The following is a 19,979-nucleotide window of genomic DNA, read 5'->3' on the forward strand; positions in this document are numbered from 1 at the left end:
AGCCTGATAGAGTTAATGCCATCTAGTAAAAACTCATTAGGTTTTCCCTGTTCTTAGTATATTCATCTTTTGAAGGCAAACAATGGAGATTGCTGTCTTGACAGCTTAACACCATGGCTGATGTGCTGGAAGACATGCTTTAAGCCCAAGGTGAGGAAAAACCCCTGTGACAAAGGCAGAAGTAATCTGACAGTGAGTCTTTGCTTGCAGCCTTTGTGACATGCAGGCAGAAATGTGCTTATTCTGTAACTAGAGGGCCTCTTCTAGACCTCCCATATTTTAACTGTGGAACCAGCATGTTCTGATGTGAGGAGTGTGTAAATGTGAGGTCTGACTTGCAAGTTCCTAATGAGTACTTTATTTCTCTACTTTGGAAAGAAGAAAGACAACCTGACTTGAGCACACCTTGGAGCAGAGATGGGGAGCACCCAAGGGTCTGTTGGAAACAGTTGCTGTGTTCTCAGACAACATGAAAAAAGAGAATAACTTGTCAAAATATAGTGGTATGGATAAAGAAACAGTTTAATTTTATCCTTTTTTTACAATATAGTTCAAAGACAGTCTCAGTTTCCCTATGATGTAAAGTCTAAATTAAACCTGTTAATATTTATTAGACAAATCAATGGTTTGCTTAGGCTAACTGAAGTTTTATGGTACCATCCAGGCACATGTGTGTACACAGTACTCATGTAAACAATAGCAAGGGAAAATACAAGCAGTGTCTTACTTAGGCCTTATATAAAATCAGCTTACTATAGCAAGTCAATTTTACAGTGCAAATCTGAATGAGAATAAACAGGATTCAAACTTCCAGAGTTTTGTTTTGAAGTTAAACTCTTAAAGCATAAGAGGAAGAGGTTTAAAATTTTAATGCAGTCCTGAGCACCACATCATTTTCTTCAATTTTGTAGAGGAAATGTTATTAGCAACACCAGTCCCATGTTTTTGCCTGTCCCAGTCACCATGACCAATATACACATGCAGAGTGACTGTACAAAGGAGCCACACATGGATGGTCCTAGAGCAGACAGCAACAAGCTAAATACATTTTGCTACCTCCAGAAAACATCCTCCTACCAGCAGTACAAACTCCAAGGTATCTATCAAAATCAGGTAACCTGGTCTATACAAGGCAAGTTACAGCTAAGTGTATAGACAGTAACTAAAGCTACTTCACTCTGACAACATCTCATGCAATTACCCTGCTGACAGTTAAATACAATGATAAACATGAGACAAGAAGCTGCTGAAGAACACAGCTGTTGAAGTACTTAAGCTTAGTCTCTCAATTTTCTCATTGTTCATATTCCCTTTACATCCAGGTGATAACAGTTGCTTGAGGTGTGCTTGATTCATATAAAGAAAAATAGAATTTAAGGCATGTTTAGTATAGTAAGAGAAAACACTTAGTAAAAATATGTGGACTCCCTTCTTTCCATGTAAATGTAATGTAGAAAACAAAATGTAAATTACTGAAACTAGCTGAGCTAGCCCATTCTGACCTACTGAAAGAAATAGAGGGCTCCTGTCAACCTCAGAGAAACAAGCTGACTTCTTAAACAGCAAAGCAAAATTCATTCAACACTACTCCTGCTTTTAGACCCTGCATTCATGTACACTTAGCAGTATTTCTCTTATATGCATCTCTAAAACATTTAATTCTATCTTTCTAGACAAAACACAATTAAGCAGCACTCATGGAAATTGTCAGTTATTGCAAATCTGCAAACACAACTTGAAACAGACACCTGATAGGGAACCAGAAGCATGAATCCCAATCTTTCTGTCAATATGGTTAAGGTAAATGAAGAGAAACAAATGTATGTTGAAAACAGAATTAATTCTTGCAAAGAATTGGTTGGATATTTCAGGTACTAGCATGTTTTGACTAGGAATACAAGCAGAGACTGTGCCAGTGTGTTATGTAGTGTAACATGAACAGCTGAGGTATAATCTGTAAGCAGTTGCCATAAATATGCACAGGTATTCTTTAGAGAGGTTGTGGACTGGAGAACAGCAGAAGTCTGCCTTTACAGGGCAGCACCTATCCCCTGCTGCATACAAACCTCCACTGCTGACAAAAAAGTCCAGAAAGTATGTTAGATATATATCAAGAATATATATGTTCAATACCATAGTGAAATTGTCCTTTTGGTTAATACTGTAGATCCTGTTAGTCTCTGGATATACACATACAGCAATATGTATATCCAGAAGTAAATCTTCAAAGCCATTTTAAAAAAATAAAAGGTAAATTAGGAATAAGCTACATTGCAAGAAGCTTCCTGCAGAATTATATATTTAAGGTGATAATCTTTGAACTAAGACTTAATATAGCTACTGCATTACAAAATGGCTTGCTGTGAAATCATCATCTCACTTTTGCCCCACCCAATCAGACACATCTTCAGGATTGTAATTCAATGATTGTTTAGCAGCATTTTTAGAGAACTGTAAATTCTTTTATTAACAGGCATTATAAACAGATACTACTACTTTTATTTAAAAACCATGAGTGCCACATGGATGAATATACAGCTCATGAATAACTTAGAAGTATTTCCCATATTAAAAGGCAATGCACACAGCATACAAAAAGTATACTAAACAAAGCTATGAAGATACGTGATTGAAGTGTCTAAAGTGATATATACAGTACATAATTCATGTTTTGTTTATATTCAGTACAGGATTCTGTACTGCTCTTGCCATTATGCCTCACTCTCCCCTGACACTGAATTTTGCACTTCTTCTTCCAAAATTGGTACAATCAGGTTATCCTTGGACATCAGATTATACTTCATCACAAACTTAGTGAACCGGTGACACAAGAAAGTTTCATTCTGGAGGTGAAACAAGGGAAAAAAACAATATGTACAGAAGGATTATTTTAAACCATTATGAGGAACATGCTAAACAAAAAGCCTGCTCTGTGTAATTGTCTCTTTACATTTACAGGTCTTAGTCAAGCTTAATTAGTACTAAGTCATTGCTGCTTTTATATCTTACTGGTTGCTTATAGTTACTATAAATACTAAGAAACCTACTGAAATTGAGGCTTCAGTCACAGCTCAATTTAACAGCACTTAGTGCATGTAGGAGGAATTTCAGAACCATACTTTTAAATATTTAAATATATTCTTGTCTATCTCCAACACAACAGGGCACAATCATTTGTTCCAGAATCTTTCAGTGGGATTTGGCAAAGGTTCCCTTTTATAATTAGCTCTACCCCTTATCTCCTTTCTATCTATTACTTTCTACTTTCCCATTACAAAAAAAAAGGTTACTGGTTGTACACAAGTTGCCCTCAATTATTCTGATTCTTTACAGTTACACAATTAGAATTCCATAAATGCTGTGCAACATACACAAACAGGAGATACATATTTGTAAGCAGTACCAACTGCACTCAGTTCTTGAGTACATTCAGGATTCTCAAATACAAGATGAATTTGAGTTGTCTGTACTAAAACCTCCAATTCTGGCTTTTTATCTAAATGAAGGGAAACCATAACTAGACACAATAACCACATAAATGAATTTTTGTGTGTATATGTAAGTGTAACAGCTTTTCAGTTCTTACAAAACTGCAATCTACTTCAATCAATCTTCATTTGAATACAGAGCTTCTAGAAGGACTAAAATATTCCATGTAACTCCATCACAGCTGTAACTTCAGTAAATACCCTGCTTTCAAGATGTAATTTCAAACTACTTACTTCATATTCATCAAATATCTGCCGGTGATGAAAATAAGCGTGTGAAAATATCCTGTAAATCCTTCGGCACACTGATCCTAATTTGGCTACAGAGGATTCCTTTATGCTAACCCTGTAAGCAGCAGGAGAAAGGTTACACAACTGCTCTAATGAAATGACTACTAAGAAACATGTGGACATAAATTTTGATTGTTAAAACTATTCTGTATAATTGCATATGAAATTTAGACTTGTTGGTGCAAGTTCCATATTTACAAATTGTACTCCAACTACAAAGAAGTTCTGCCTGTAATTAATCATCATCAGTTATTCTGGTAAAGGCTGGATCTCTGGTTCCTAGGCTTTATGGGCAAAGAAAAAAAGAGACTTCCAGTTGCACCTCCTTGTCTATACTGAATTCCTTGAAAAGCATAATTTTGAGTTCTGCAAGGAGTTTTCTCTGATGTGACCTGCCCATTCAGTAGCCTGTCTGTCTTGTGTGATTGCCATGTCCCACAGCAGGTTGGTGTTGGCTTCTGGAGGGTTTTGGTGCTGTCCTGTTGAAGGTGTTTGAGGTGCAGCATCTGTTCAAATGCCATCCTCTTGTCTAGGTGGGCACTACTCCAATGGAAGTCCCATACCACTAACAGGTATGGGGCTCTTCACTAAGAGAGTTTTTACCTAAAAAGCATTCCTTAGCTCCAGTAAATAGCAAACTATTTGAATAAGCCAGAATTCTTCCTTGGCTTAGAAATGGCATAGGCCTCCCAACCCCTAAGAGCTGCAGGATTTCTGACAATTCCAACAGCAATCCATGAACCAACCATTACACTTCTCCCTGGGCTTTGTCACTGTCTTAAGCTCCAGCCTCCTCCCTCCTTCTCTCCCTCATCCCAAGAGAGAATATTTTTACCTGCTGGGGAAATATTTATTGCTATTCAGAAGACAAGCAGCTCCATCAAGTGTGTGCCTGGTGTAGTCTATAGCAGGACACTACAGAGACAGACAGTGAGAAAAGAAACATTTTATTACATTTTCTGATGCTTTGAACTTCATTGGTCATTTTTTTTATTCCCAGAAGTTTCACATAGCTTGTCTAAAGGTATAACTATATACATATATTACTACATTTCCTCCTTAAGTGAGTTACTTGTTTTCTCTGCTTCACAATCCATGAAAATTATTTCAAGAAAAAGTTACTATGGCAATGCCATTATGCACGTGAGTAGTGAATTTTATGCCTCTCCTTGAACAAAGCTGTATAATAAAAATACATGCCAGGAGTACACTGAAAGGAAAGATGACTGTTACCTCACAGCTCATTTGTTTCCCACACAGTCAAGTTGCCAGACTTGTTCTTATACAGGCTCTGAAACCAAACCTGCACCTAAATCTATCAGTGCTTTTTGCTTTGGCAAAGAAAACTAAAATCTTACATGTAACAAGCCATCCCTGGCTCTGCAATCAAGTACACCTAAAGGAAGGAAGAAAAGATGGACTGAGCCAGACTAAGAGAAAGAATGTCTGTCCATTGTCCATTCACCAATTTCAGGTAAAAGACTTGTCAGTTGTACATTTCTCTCAGCAGTTCAAGGTTCCATCAGCCCCTATCTGACCATGAGTTGGTGCCTACTGCCATGGAAAACAGGAGATGAATGCTGCATGGTTAGAAATAAAAAGAAGCCTGAAGTTCTCCAGTCTAGCTGAGGACCACACTGCCAGACATGCCAAGGTGCTGACTAGGGACAGGGGTTAAAGGAGAGAGTGGGAAGTTGGCTAAATCAAAACATCTCAGGAAAGTAAAAGCAGAACAAAACAAGAAAAAAAAGATCTTACAGGACAGGAAAGATAAGGTTAAAAAGAACCAATATCTTGTTCTGGAAGGTGAAATACAAAGATAAATATAACAAACTGCACTATCATTGTAACCAAAAGCAACAAAGACTATCTGAAGGCAAAAAAAAAAAGATGTATCAAGTGGTTTAACAGAAGATCTGAACAAAGTTTAACTGGACATGGAGGAAGACAAGCTAAGGCCATGCTGATAAACCCACTTGACTAGAAACATCTTCATGACTCCACCACCTTTTTGGGGTAACTGCCCTAAGAATGAGCACGTGCAGTTAACTTTGGAGTGTCAGGTTTACACTGTGGATCAAGGCCAAGGTTTGAAGATGAGAGCCCATTCTCAGCATAGACTCTTCTATCAGTTAAACAAAGAGCTTTTTTCCTTTGAGTTTCAGGCAGGGTTAACACCAACCCAGAGAGAAAAGGGCAATGTGCAAAGCTGCTAACAGTGAGGTAAAAAAGCAGTTCCTTTTACCTCATCCTGTTTCCTCTAAAACACTACAGAATGGTAAAGAATAGTAGCTCAAATTATATTCTTAGCCCACATAAGCTCTCAGTTTGACTAGAGAAGCACCTCTAACAGGCTCCCCATGAACCTATGAACTGTGAAAGAAAATTCCTGCATCACTGGAGTCAAGTTTTCCAAAATAAATCCATACCTCTTTGGGAGTTTTATGAGCTGCACAAAGAAAAATCCACTGTTCAGTTGCTGTCATCTGAGTACATGTGTCAGGGTGACATTCACTCTGTTAAAACAATTGTTCAGTTAAGAAAAAACCCCAGCAGCAAAAAGGAGCTGATCTTTTCAAATCAATTCCTTGCCCTGCCCACCCCCAAAAGGGTTATGTGTCATATGCCCTTAAAATATTACAAAACCTCCAACCACTGCTTAGCTCTGTGTGTGTATATTTAGAAGAAAGCTCTGCAATCTACACAAAACAAAGAAGTCTCCTCCCTGACAAAATGTCTCAAGAAAATAATTACCTGAAGCTTGACAGCTAGTCCATTGAGCTCAAGGCAGAATTGTCTAAAAGAAATTGAACACAGCAGCATCAAAATCAGCTATTTGTTTCCTCACTGCAAATATCTCATAAAAAACAGCTTAGACACTCTGATCTTCATACCAGCAGATGGTTTTTTTTAACTCAGCTAAACAATTATATTTTAATTCTTCATTGACAGCAAAGGCTGAGTTTAACATATCATTTAGTGGAAGTATTGTACTGCAACTTAAAAAAACAGAAGTGGACAAAAAGATTTGTTTCCTTGCAAGCATAAGAAGAACTGTAAGACACAAGTACTCTTGCTGTCCCTGCCTATTTGCCTGCTAGTTTCATAAAAAGCACTGGGAGCATCTGGAAATCACATTACCCACTAGTGGAGATGGAGAACTGACGATACTATGAGAAAGTGCTATGGAAATTCATGACTGTATCTTCCTGCTCAAGAAGTGAGGTAAAAATAGTTTCTTTAAAAAAACCATTAAGATCAGAGCACATTATAAATCTTTAGAAATAACAGGGAAATCAGAAAGTAATACCAATGTTTAACAGAGGAAAAGTCAAGTTTCATTTAAGTTAGTTTTCATGTGTCACATTCAAATAGATTCACTACCCGCATCAATGAACAAAACTTAAAACCAAGACAGAATATTACCAACAGATGGATTTTTACCTTAAATGTTCATACTTCCATACACCTTCATCCTGGCCTTCAGGAGGTTCAAGGATCTTATCAATGTTGGAACAGTCTGCTCTTATGTTTTGTTGAATATACTGGGGATGGAGTAGAAATAAAACTAGATCTTGTTGTAATTACAGTAAGAAAGTATATTTGGAACATTACATCTTGGAGGGGCTTAATTTTTGCTTAAATAATTGACAGACAAAAAAGTTCAAAAGTAGATGGGCGGGGTAAGGAAACTGGTATTAAAAATGCCAGATCTGAAAAATGCCTTTCTTCTATTAAAAAAGTAAAAGAATGGAGAAACCCCCACCATTTTCCTAAATCTGATTTGTTTAAACCAGACATGGGAATTTAAGTTATTTCTGCAAACAAAATTAACCATTGATTTGTTAATATACACAGGTGCTTAGTAAATTCAGTGCTGTGCAGCAACACCCTAAGCAGATAAATATCAAGCCCTGTTCAGTTTTATATACCAGAACACAAAAACTGGGAAACTGCACTCATTAACAACATTTCATGTAAGCAGCAATACCTGCTGGACAGCTAATGTACTATCCATTTCTTCAAAGGATTCATCAGGCCAGTTGTAGAAATCCTGTTTTGAGAAAAGAAAGTTTAAAGCAATGTAACAAAACCACAGGGGGAAGAAGAAAGGCACACAGCCTACAATAAGCCTGAGCATGCAGGAAAAGAGATGGAGTTGATACAATTCCAGGAAGCTGCATCTGGACAGAGGCAGCACACAGTCCTGGCAGGAAGAGGGAGAGGATTTACACTGCCAGCACTGCAGCAGCAGCACCTTGAAAGGAAAAGCTCTGCATGACTCGGCAGGTGAACACCCCTGCTGCAACACCCAGAGCCTGCATTTGTTCCACTAAATACAGCACCCAGCACCCACTGCAGGTGTCAGACCAGGCAGCAGTGGGGAACAAGAGGTCTGCAGAGAGCAGCAGCACACTCTGGTTATGAAACTAAAACTCCCAGTGGTGACACAGCAAGAAAAACAACTCTGAACTGAGATCACACAACGCTGTGCTGGCCTAACCTGGTACCACATTCCCACCTTACCCCTAGTAAGGTCAGTATGCCTTAATTAAATTTTCTGGATGCTTATCAGCCTTGTAAATGATAAAGCCTTGCTGAAGTTTCACCTCAGATCCAGCTGCACCTGTGTTCTGCAGCAGTCCACATGTGGTGTGCCCACAATCATCCCAACCATAGGCATTTTCTTAGTGAGCATTTTTCACATCTGAAATTTGGAGCTGCTCCCTCATATCATGCAGAGATGCTGCATGGCAGCTTGCTGTAGTCATCCCAGTAGTTGCAATGACTCAATGACAATGTCCCAACAGCAAAGCTTGGCAATCTGTTCCTGAGAGAGCAAGTCAGCTCTGGCAAAAATACCTCAAGTGCATAGCCACTGTTGAAATATCATTACCTAATTGTATTTGCAAACTGAGCAGCTATACTAGTGTCATCCAAAATAAAACATTAAATGCAGCCACACACAAAGAAAAATCATGTCTATGGAGAGAAATTATCATCACTATACACAAAACTCTTCCATCTACATTAATTTCGTAATAGTTGACCAAACCTAGGTCTATGTCCAGCTGTTTTTCAGAATACCCCAAATTTATCAAAGGCACACATCTCCTTCACAGATTAAACATGCATAGAATGATCTGATTTACAGGATTCTGTAATAATTTTACCTCTATGCTATGACAAAGAACAGGAGAAGACACTTGTCATACATGGCTCCTTTCCCACCATGAGATCTCCCAAAAGCAGAGGGGAAAGTCTCACATAAAGGTCTGACAGATCATCTCTCTGAAATAATCTAAAAAATGCAGTTTCCGTGTTTAAGGTGTGCCTGTTCCAGCTGACCGTGAAACCACAGAAACAAATTAATTCAATTTTGCTTAAGAGAAGCGATGTGACACCAGAATTTCCTTGTGTGCAATTACGTAAGGGAAGGATGACTTCCCTCTGGGAGGGCAGGCAGGTACGGTCGCTCTGACGGTGCCGAGCTCCCCCCGGAGCCCAATGCAGGGCCATGAGCTCACTCCCGGAACGTGCTCTCGCTATTTTCACAGCAGGAACGACAGCAGTGCCTGACAGCACCGGGGAGCCGCCCTGCCTGCACCAACCTGCGGCGCGGGCGCGGCGCCGGCCCGCGCTCAGGCCCGGCTGTCACAGGTGTTCGTTCTCCGCCCGGCCGAGGCCCCCGCGCTGCGGGACGCGGCGCCTCCCTCGGCCAACCGGGCCCGACGCCACCTCCGCTCCCAACCCGCAGCCTGGAAGCCCCGGCGGCCTTTCTGCCGAGCCCGCGGGGAAGGAGCCGCCGTCGTCCCCGGTCCGCTCCCCCGCGGCCTCCGGGTCTCACCCGCTGCCCCGCGAACAAAGCGATCCCCGCAGCGGGGCCGCCGCCGCCCCGGCCTCGGTAGGCCCGGCGCGGCACTTGGCGCGGCCCTCGGCGCCGCCCCGCCGGCAGCTGGGCCCCGGCGGCGGCGCTGCCCGTGCCCACTCGCCCGGCGGCCGGGGTGATGGCGGCGGCAACTCACGACTCACCTGGGCCTTGGTGCCCGGGCGGTTCCGCCGGAGCACGGCCGTGCCCTCCGCCATGACCATAGCGACCGCGGGGCCCGGATGTGCCGCGGGGCCGCGCGGGGCGGGGCGGGGCGGGAACAGCCGCGGGGCGGGGCGGGAGCCGGCCTGCGGAGGGAGGGGCAGCACCACCAGAACAGCCGCCTCGCGCGGCGGGGGTGGGAACGAGAACGGGAATGGCTTCTCGCGAGAGAAGGCGGGAGGCGGCGCGCGGGGGCGGCCGTGAGGGGAGGCGGCGGCGGTGAGGCCGCCTCAGTCCCCGTCCCTGCCCCTGCCCGCCCGGCAGTGCCGACGCGCTCTCCTCCGTGCGGCGCTGGAGGCCACGGACGCTTCCCTGTGAGCGTGGTGCCCTGCGGGTCCCTCTGTCAGAGCAGAGTTTTGTATTCCTGAGAGACAACACTGACACCCCCCCCCCCCCCACACACACACACACACGGAGCCGGGAGTGGGGAGGTTCGGGGCGGCCGCTCGGTGCTGCGCGGCGGGGCCGGTGTCGCAGCGAGTGACCCGGTTTGTGAGAGGAAGCCTCGCACGGAGATTGACGGGCTGAGTGGTTGTTGAGGAAATCCATCGTATTTCATCCCGTTTGATCAGCATCCCCCCTCCAGCCCCGGCTGTGCGTGTGCTCACCCGGGGTTAGTCCTCGCTTGTGTCTGTACAACCGAGCCCCTGATGTTCTGTGCCATACAAACTATAAGGGTGTGGATTTAAAAGTTATTCAGTTTGATATTCAATATTTATTTTTAAAATAATTAGTAAAACCCCACCCTAGCAGGGGTTGTTTGGGGCAAAATAATTTTAAAGTAGGTAGGAAGCCTTTGTAGGTCTCCAAAGGCAGGATTGAGACCCCTGTGAGCTTGGTGTGCAGAGGGCACAAACTGCTGTGCTGATGGCAAACAGAGTCAGCTCAGGTTTCAAGGTTTACTGAGTCAGGTGTTGACTCTATTTGCGAAAAAAACAAAAAAGACACTGTTACCTCATAGCTGGCTGATAAGTCTCCCTTACAAGCAAGTAAACATTTTGAGTGACTCATAGTATTTCTGTAAGGTAAGCGAGAAGAAAATTATTTGAAAGTTGTTCTATTTCTCTAAAATACGTGGTAGAAATGAGTACAGAGTAAGGAACGGTGAATTGCTTCTGTCTGTGTGCAAGAGCGATGAAGCAGCGAGGTACCATGAGACACCCCCCTCGCACAATAAGGAGTAAATGGTGGCAGCTGTGGGCTGTTTCTGCAAAGTGCATCAGGCTGATTGCTACCTGGTCTGTCTCTACTCCCACCGCATTTCAGGGTGAGTGCTGGCTGTGGTTTCCCCTTTCACTCAATTATTTTGCTATAAATAACACGTTATAAACCCCTTCCTTCTACCCACTGCGAGTTACAGTTGGTGAAACATTTCTAGATGGAAAACACTGAAAAATCTCTAATTAGGCTTTCCCGTCAGAAAGAGAAGTGCCCTGTGAATGCTGACTTGGCTTGGACAGGACCCTGCCTTGTTCGGGGGCCAGGCTGGAGCCGAGAGCGGGGCAATGTGCGGGAGAGCAGAAATGGGTGAGGGTCAGCGCCTGCCCCAGCTCACCCGCGGTTTCTATTGCCGGCAGAGGCAGCTCCTCTCACGTTACACTGTAACGCGGAGCTCGGCATTCCTGCCTGCAGGCGCCCGAGTTCGGTTTGCATGAGTTACTTTTTTACTCCTGGCCAGCATTCCTGCCCCAGGGATGTCAGCTCTTCGGGTTGTGTGGCGAAACCCTGCTTGTGTAAGGAACCATCAAAAGGTTTAAAATGCTGTGGGAAATTGGTGTATTGGAATGAGGAGTAGAAATGTCTTTAGACAAGCTGTATTCTAACTTCTTTTTTTTTTTTTTTTTGAGATTTATATTATATTATTAGCCAGTTTCAAAACACAAGCAGTTCTAGCTGCTTGAGTCCTTCAAAATTCAACAGCTTGTTTGAATTATCTTTTTATTGTTGTGAGTTTGGTTTTTTTTTTTTCCCTATCACCATATTCAAGGTTTAACCTTAAAGCACAGACAAGTTGGGGACTTGACATTTCCATTTGTCCCTGACTTACATTTCATGGCCATCTTGCTTTTAACGTGGAAACAAATCTGACTGTGAAGAAATACCTCTCAGAGAAAAATATGTGTCTGTTAGTTCAGTCTGAAGATGGTTCATGTGTCTGCAGAAAAAAAAAAAAAAATCTGCCCTATTTACTAAGATCTTGAATTCTGTAGTGTATCTTGTATTGCCCCTTGATAATTAACCCTGTATTCCTGGAAGATGCTTATTATTTTTATTTCATTCAATTTCAAGCTGCTTTTGAACACAGTCTGAACAAGAGTAATTCCAATTTTGGGGTTTCAGCTGGTCTTCATCTTATGGCCTTCAATAATGAAAATTTGAATATTTGGCCAAAATTTTATCCGCCATGCATGTGCTGTTAGGGACCTGTCTGTCCTTTCTTCTCTACTGGCATATAAACGTTCCATCCTTTTATTACTGTGGCAGGATAACATAACCAGGGTGAGAAAAGCTCTCTGAAAACATTACAGCTGCTGAGAATGGAAGCCATTCTCAAGTGTTAAAAAAATAAAGTTGCAAAAGATGGAGTCCACCTGTTTTCCTTGCGACTCAGACTGAAGAAAGACTGAAGACTGTATCCCCTCAAAAAGGCAGGTGGGGCAATTTGCAGCATTTACTCCAAAACTGAAGTTTTTAAACCATGTAGAAAACAGTGGAATGTAGCATAATTTCTTACAGGAAGAACACAGTAAAGAAGGAGGGTTTGTGATTGATTGTCTGTCCTTGCCTGGAGAACCCGAGGGATATGGGATTTGGCACACAGTCATGGTCTGAGGGGCAGGAACACAGATGGATCACCTTGGCTGGCTGGCAGCTGCCCTGTCCTTGCTTGCAGTGAGAGCCTGGTGGTGCAAGGATGGAACATTCCCGTCAATCCAGCAGATGTTCCAGCATGTCCTCCATTTAATTAGGCCTAGGAACACTGGTTTTCCCCCACATCCATAAATTACTTATTCCCATGAAGTGTGACTTCTGTTTTTAATCATCTGTGTAAACTGTACTAGATACAGCTGTGCTAAGGTTAATAAATAGGCATTTTATATTTTATTTATATAATAAATAGGCATTTTATATTTTAATAATAGGCATTTTATCCAGCTGCTGAAAACCTGCTAGGCTGAAAGTGGAGCTGGGGGCAGCCAGGTTGTGTGGTGAGGGCTCAGAGTGATCCTATGCAGTTCATGTCTTTTACAGCCATTGTGGAAAGAAATGCTGAAATTTTAGGCCTGAACATTTCTCTGTTGGCAGTTAATTCCTACTGCATCTTGAGATGGGGTATAGTGTCTCTAAGCTGTTTGTAAATATTTTAAATACCTTCTCCTCTTTGCTGTGTGACTGCCTGCCTTATCCTGGGAGATAAAGGCATGCTGGCTGCAGTGGAAGATAATGCTTCCCAGGGAGTTTGTGTTCCATTGCACAATCAATTGTCTTGCAAGGTCCTTGGGGTGTGATTATCTTGAGTTTCAGCTTGAAGCTGCAGTGCTGCAACTACTAAAGTAAAACTGCAATAGGGCAGATTTCAAGATGTAGGTCTTTTATACTAAAAAGCGTATTTTATTAATTTAGCATCTTCCCTGTCTGTCCATAGTTCAGTACAAATTTAACCCCCAGAGCAGTGCCTGGTTTGTTCTCACCTCCAGAGCAAGCAGAGGTAAGCAGCCAAGAGCAAGCACCCCACAGCAAAGGGGAGCAAAAGATGTTGCAGCCAAGAGTGGCAAATGCAGCTCCTGCTGGAATGGCTGGGGGATCAATGGCAGCTAGAGAAAAGCATGGCTCCAGCTGGCAGAAAATACATAGTGTTTCTGTGTCAGAGCTTGAGTCCCTCACTGCAGCATCTGAGTGGAGATCTGAAAAATATTTTGTTACAGTTCTTTACTGGTACCTCTGGAATAAGCGTTATTGTTGTAGTGTGTTTTTATACTTTGTAATACTTTGAAGTAGTTTGGGTTTTTTTTGTATCCTCATAGTTTTCCCAAATAGCTTACCCCAAATTGTACCTCCTTCCCTTTTCCTATGTAGTTCCTCTTCCTTGATGAAATCATCCCCAAATCCCTACCCTGGCTCTCTGTCAATCACCCAGCATGCCATCCCCTCCATCTAGAAGCTTCGGTCCAGGACATCGAGCGATTAGTCAGAGGCCAGGGGTCTGCTCCATGAGTCTTGCCCTATACGCTAAGTGTCTATTCCTTAGTGCCCATCCTTTTGGGTCATTTATTGGTTGGTAAAATGTTATCTACTTTTGGTTTCCTCCTCCCTTCAAATGTAACCTTGGCACATCTCCCGGGGCTCTCAGCAGGAGGCCCCCTGAGGTGTAGGAGCTCCCCAGAGCTCCTGAATAAAACCTTGGATTAATCTCTGCTAAGAGTCGGCCCCTTTCTTCCACCGATGTCTCTGGTGTCTCCTTCTGCTGCTAAGGCGACTGACCCAGCTGCCCTTAACACCCTCGGGGCACCAGAAAGTGTGTCCCCAGTGTCTGCCGACTCGGGCCTGGCCGGGGGTTCCCGAGAGGCTCTCAGGGGGATGGAGACACGTTATAATGTATCTAGCAGTGCTGAGTTCCTATCTGCATGAGTAGAATGAGAAAAAAGTGCAGTTTAATTCCTGCCAGTGAAGTTTCAGCAGCAATAAGCCATGCACTGACTGACTTCACCAGGACTATCCCAAAAGCACTTTAAGGCACTGTCTGTTCGTAGGCTGCATCCCAGTGCACCCCAGGTTTGAAAGCCTCCTCAGGAACAGTGCAGATGGGGCTGCTCCTGCACATACAATCCTGAATAAAGGCAAGAGAAGGTAGATAGGAATATGCAAATTGAGTTGCTTCACCATTACCTAAGTCAATGTCTTGCTCTTTAAGAATGGTGTGTTAAGTGTAAAGGAAATGTAATTTGTCAAAGCAGGTCTCTCCTGAGTTAAGGGAAAGCTCAAGATCTGGGTGTGATAGTGTGGTAATCAGTAGAGAAACTTCATTTAAGATCAGCATCAGCCCCACTTCTGCCTGGTTAACTGCTGGGGGAGGTTTTTTATTTTCTATTGGCAAAATTCAGTGAGCAATAAGTGAGAATAACCATTAATTCTTACCTGCTCCATGTGGGAACTGGACGATTCTGTTAAAGCACAGACATGACTGGCACCAAGCCCCTTCCAGCTGCTGGGGGACAGGCTGTTTGTGTGCCTTAACCTTTCAGTGTTTCAGGGTCTCAGAGAGAAGTTAGAAGAACCCACGCTATCTCAGGAGTCCAATGTGCAAGGGAGCTGGATATAAGTCCTCAGCAAGACTGCATCTGTCTGCTAACCATTTTCAGCTCATTTTATACAAACTTGGTGAAAATAACATATTACTATCACTGAATGTTGCAGAGAGCTCATTACACAATTTCGACTCAGTTTCACTGAGCAGCAGCAGAAACTGAGACAGAAGCAGAATAGTTTTAGCAGTTTATTGTAAAGACCTTTACAATCTCAGTACAGAGATAAGGATATAAAACGATGTTGTTTGGAATAATTAAGGCTGGTTGGTGGTCATCCAAATTTCACTGTTCAATGGAACTCAAGCAAGAGCAACTGATTTCTGACTGTACATATTTTTATTTGTGTTCCATCATTACAGTGAGATCACAAGTTATTTCAAAGACTCAATGCCTGTTTATTATAAAATAAAGGACATTATTTACATGATGAAAGAAAAATTTCAGCATATTAGTGGAATGGATGACTGATACTGCAACAGGTTTAGTCCACATATTTCCCAAGAATGTCACCATCTCTAAACAAGTAGTAGTCCTGCAAAGAAAAGAAACATTAGCTTCTGTCACATAAATCTTTTTCTTGTTTTGCAAATAATGTCTTGTTCTGAGTCAGCATTATTGCAGTCATTAAGTACAAAATCAAGCTAACCAAGAAGTCAACATGTAGAGCTAGTCCTGAAAAAGTTATTTTTGTTTCTAAGATACTCTTTGGAGAGCTATCAAGTTACTACTTCTAGCAGTGGGAAAGCTCAAGAACTGTTAGAAAACAATTCTGCAGGCTTTCCCTGCTAAAAACAAGGATGCCCCCAGGAATTCCTAACCCTTTTTGGATTCTCTCTAATATGCACTTGACATATGGAACATTTTGCCCACCCAGCACAGGTCAGGTCAGAGGCTCCCGCAGTTGCTGTCTCTTATGCAGGGGCAGAAGCAGCAGCAGCACAGCTGTCAGAAGGTGGCTGGATCCAGCTGCTCCCTTTCCTGAATGGTGCTAACACCACAAAGTAACCACAGTATCTGTCACTGGCATTTCAGGAACTATTCTGATTTGCACTCACAAAGTTGGGAAACCCACCTTATCTTCCAGTACGATCTTAGTGCCACCATATTCAGGGAGCAAAACCTTTTCACCAACTTTTACACTCACTGGCTGAATCTCGCCATTCTGAAAAAAGAAAAAAATCCTTACTTTTCTGTAATAGAATTCCTCCAAACTACAACAATCCATCCATGTACAGAAACATTCAGGAAATCACAACTCTGCATTTAGTTTTGATTGTAATGACAAGTGTGAGGTCTTTGCTCGACACACTGAATAGGACTTCACTTAAAAACCATGAAACCCCCTTGTAAAATCAAGGGACAAAGTCCATCTCCATATTCTATAACCAAGGGTAATTTATCTAAGTGCCAGTTTAAAAAGTGCCTTCCCATTTCTGTAACTTTGATCAACTTGTCACTGTTGCCATCAATTCACTCATTTAGAAACACCTGATAGAGTTTAATTAAATTTTTGTATTATAAGCAAAACATTAACACATTAGTCAAATATTATCACCCTTTCACAATACAAACCCTTAAAAATCAGATCCTGACACAAACCAGCCTGGGATGTAGAGAGGGACTGATGGTAAAGAAAGGCCGAGGCAATGTGCCCAGGTTGAAATTTAACCTGTCTCCCAGTGTTGCTACTGACTGAACAGTGCCCTGGTGGGGAACCAGCCCGTGTGATGTGGAAGCCCCCAGGCACTGGCATTTCTGTGAACTGTCTAATTTTCATACTCATATCCAAAGTGCAAAATTTACAAGTAGTTATTCAACACTTATTTATTTTGACTGCTGACCTAGATTAGTCTAATAAGCCTAATCCTTATGGACAATGATATTTTGCACAAGGCAGTCAATAAATAGGCATTTTATATTTTGTGGAACCCCCACATTCTGGGCTTCCACCCTGCTCTCAAGTCACAGACCCATTTGAGCATGTAATAATTTTAACAAAGAAGTCTGCTGGTCCCTCAAGGTTTTGGCTGAGATGTGATGAAACATGTCATCACACAAAACACTGTCTATATATTTAAAATAAACACCACCAACACCTCCCCAAAAAACCCCCCACCACCAACAGCAAAGAAACCCCAGTCCGTTTTACAAATGATTAAAGGAATGGTGGAATTCATGTCAGGACAATGTGAGAGTTCTACCTGCTTTTTGAACCCCCACTTGCAATTTCAGCTATCACAGTCATCCATTTTTGTGAGCTATGACCATTTTTGCCCTATGACCATCCCACTCTTACGGCGATATTCCAGCTGCCACCACCCCAGTCATTACTGGCTCTACCCAAAGGGAATGCTTCAGGGGAATTACCTTTCCTCTACCTCCAGATCCAACTGCTACTACTGTTGCTTGTAGTACCTTCCCTTGGGATTTTTCTGGTATCATGATTCCTCCTTTGGTTACTGTCTCAGCTGCACATCGCTCAACCAGTACACGATCAAAGAGGGGAAGAAATTTCCTAAATGCTTTTCCTGCCTGTAGAAGTAATTGTACATTGTAACAAGAGAGCCATTACAACAAAAACTGCAATTAAAAGGAGTTTTAAAAACCCCAACACACAATGATTTCTTTTGAGAGAGATGAATAGTGTAAGACAATTGTATTTAATAGGAGCAAATACGAGCTCTGATTGCATCAGAAACACCTGAAGGCACAGGCAGATGCTGGGCAATTTTGACAATTCAGCTGAAGGAAGATGTACTCCAGCTGGGGAATAAACCACCCACACACGAGCAGACTCCTCTGTCTGGAAAAGCCTCTAGGCTTTTAACACCAAACCCTTACTTTCTATAGCTTGGCAAACACAATTATTGATTATATGAGCTGGATTTCTCCAGTTCGCAAACAGATCTAATGAAGATTAAGGATTCCCTAGGAGAGCTGCACCTGTACTTGTGAATGGGTTTACACTGACATAGGTTACACAGGTACACCTAGCCAGGTGCCCCATTGTCAGTCTGTCTTAGGTGCTTTGAAGCATTACTCTTTCACAAAAAAAACAGGTGAGAATCTGCAGCCTGACCCACAGTGCTTTCACTTACACCAACTTCTACAAACAGATTCAGAAAAAATTACATTAAGTTTAAGTCAAGGCCCTAAAAATGAGAAAGTAGGCATCCTTCTTCTAGCTCAGCTGCTTTGGTCTCTGCTTCTGCTTAAGCAGAGTCAAGGGTTTTTTATTAAATTGTTGGGTTTTCCCCTCACATTTGGTTTAGGTTTGGGGTTTTTTTGCAACTACTTTCTGCTATCTGTCTGCATTTCAGAACCAGCAGTCTAATTGCCATAGGCCAGATAAATGCAAGCAAATGCACTTGTCCCAACGCAGGACAAGTGGAAGGAACTTGCTCTGATTTAGAAGGAAAGATATGGCAGGTTGCCAAGTCACATGGAGATAGTGCTCCACTAGACAGGTACAGAGCCCACTCTCAGAGAAAGAGCCAGAAGGGCCTGGCATCCGTGTGCCCTTTGCTGGCACTCATCGGTATCCACACACACTTGGGAAGTGGCAGAGAGCAAAGTCACAGGCAGAGCGTGAAGAAAAGGCAGCACATGGAAGATGCTGTGTTCTTCTGCTGCCAGCAGCACAGGGATGAAAGATAAGGGAAAAAGGCTGCCAGTTGTGTACGTTTTCATGCTGAGAAGATAATATCGCTGACCTTCTTTTTTAAGAGCTGTTCTACGTTTACCTGAAATAAAGCTGCCAGATTAGAGACCATCCACATTTTACACCAAGTTTTAATTCTTCAGGTTATTATTATCCTAAGAATCAAGTATCACTGCGAGAACAAGGGCAACTCAGTGAAACTCTCCTTCTTCTCTATAAAAAAATTTACAAAATTTATAGAAAAGACAGCACATGTTTGTCGTCTATCTCCGCAGAGACCCGCCGTGGCCTGTGCGGCCCTGCCCTGCAGCGCTGCTGCCACGGGGCTGCTCCCGTTACTGCGGCGGGGAGGAACCCTGACTCGAGTGTCCGCGCAGCCCCTGCAAACCTCCCGCCACGGACCGTCCGCAGCCCCCGCGCCTGCCGGGGAGTCGCCCCTGCCCCACGGACTGCGTGACCTTGCGGCACCGCCACCCCCCGGCTCCACCTTCCCCCCGTCTCCCCGCGACCCAGCGCTGCCCGCGGGCACGGCAGGGACTGAGCACACCCGTGTGCGGCGGCGCAGCCGCGGCTGCTCGGGGGCCCCGGCAGCGACCCCGCCGCGGGGAGGAGCAGGGGCGCCGCCGGGCCCTGCGGGCTGTCTGTCCCCGCGGCGCCGGCCACGTGGAGCGGGGGAGCCCGGGAGCAGGGCCCCAGCAGCGACGGGGAGCCGGCACGGCGGCGGCGGCCCCTGCACTCACCATGATGCTCCCGCGCCGCCCGCACCGAGTGACCGCGCCGCCGCCAGCACACACGTGAGGAAGGTCACGGCTTGCGCATGCGCGACCGGCGCCCCGCCCTAGGGCGGAGCAGACCAGACCCCTTCCCCGGTCCCGGGGACGTTTAGCGCCACCGTTTTTTTTTGACCTCTGCGGCCCCAGCCTAGTCCCGGGAACAGCTGAGCCCTGGCGGCACCGCGGATCCGCCGCACGGTTCCCGCGGCGCTCCAGGCCGGGCCCCTTACGGAAGTGAGGTCAGCTCACCTCTGACCCGCGGCGAGCATGAGCGTTCCAGAAGGTTCTGGAATCGGCGGGCCCCAGAACATGAATGGTTCATGCTACGAGCCCTTAGCGCATGCGCAATTGTAGGCGGCGGCCCAGCGC

At 43.9% G+C, this 19,979-nt stretch overlaps 1 protein-coding gene across 3 annotated transcripts; it reads right to left on the minus strand.

The window, feature by feature from the left end:
* Positions 1-504: 504 nt before the first annotated feature.
* On the minus strand, positions 505-19,826 carry LOC103814523 (MOB-like protein phocein). Of its 3 annotated transcripts, XM_030241194.2 has the most exons (8): positions 9,813-9,938; positions 7,771-7,833; positions 7,224-7,324; positions 6,534-6,576; positions 6,209-6,295; positions 4,615-4,694; positions 3,723-3,834; positions 505-2,843 (listed from the first exon to the last, which is right to left on the minus strand). In XM_030241194.2, exons 1-8 carry the CDS (start codon positions 9,870-9,872, stop codon positions 2,712-2,714), a joined length of 678 nt encoding a protein of 225 aa, XP_030097054.1. In that variant the 5' UTR covers positions 9,873-9,938; the 3' UTR covers positions 505-2,711. The 3 variants fall into 3 exon arrangements, with proteins under 3 accessions (XP_030097054.1, XP_050832880.1, XP_009086358.1); XM_050976923.1 differs by lacking the exons at positions 505-2,843; positions 3,723-3,834; positions 4,615-4,694; ... (3 more) ...; positions 7,771-7,833; positions 9,813-9,938 and adding exons at positions 15,352-15,708; positions 16,249-16,338; positions 17,544-17,708; positions 18,920-19,050; positions 19,578-19,826; XM_009088110.4 differs by lacking the exons at positions 505-2,843; positions 3,723-3,834; positions 4,615-4,694; ... (3 more) ...; positions 7,771-7,833; positions 9,813-9,938 and adding exons at positions 15,352-15,708; positions 16,249-16,338; positions 17,544-17,708; positions 19,578-19,813.
* Between the last annotated feature and the right edge of the window lie 153 nt (positions 19,827-19,979).

The sequence above is a fragment of the Serinus canaria genome, chromosome 7, assembly GCF_022539315.1.
Source record: "Serinus canaria isolate serCan28SL12 chromosome 7, serCan2020, whole genome shotgun sequence".
Taxonomy (NCBI): Eukaryota; Metazoa; Chordata; class Aves; order Passeriformes; family Fringillidae; genus Serinus; species Serinus canaria.

Bases quoted from the DNA above. Each gene is read 5' to 3' on its own strand.
- LOC103814523 (XM_030241194.2), bottom strand. From the start codon at position 9,872: ATGGTCATGGCGGAGGGCACGGCCGTGCTCCGGCGGAACCGCCCGGGC. The intron at 7,325-7,770 runs GTATTGCTGCTT...CTCCATCCCCAG, and splicing joins GTACATTAGCTGTCCAGCAG to TATATTCAACAAAACATAAG. The intron at 3,835-4,614 runs GTAAAAATATTC...TGCTGCTTACAG, and splicing joins AATAAATATTTCCCCAGCAG to GGTTAGCATAAAGGAATCCT.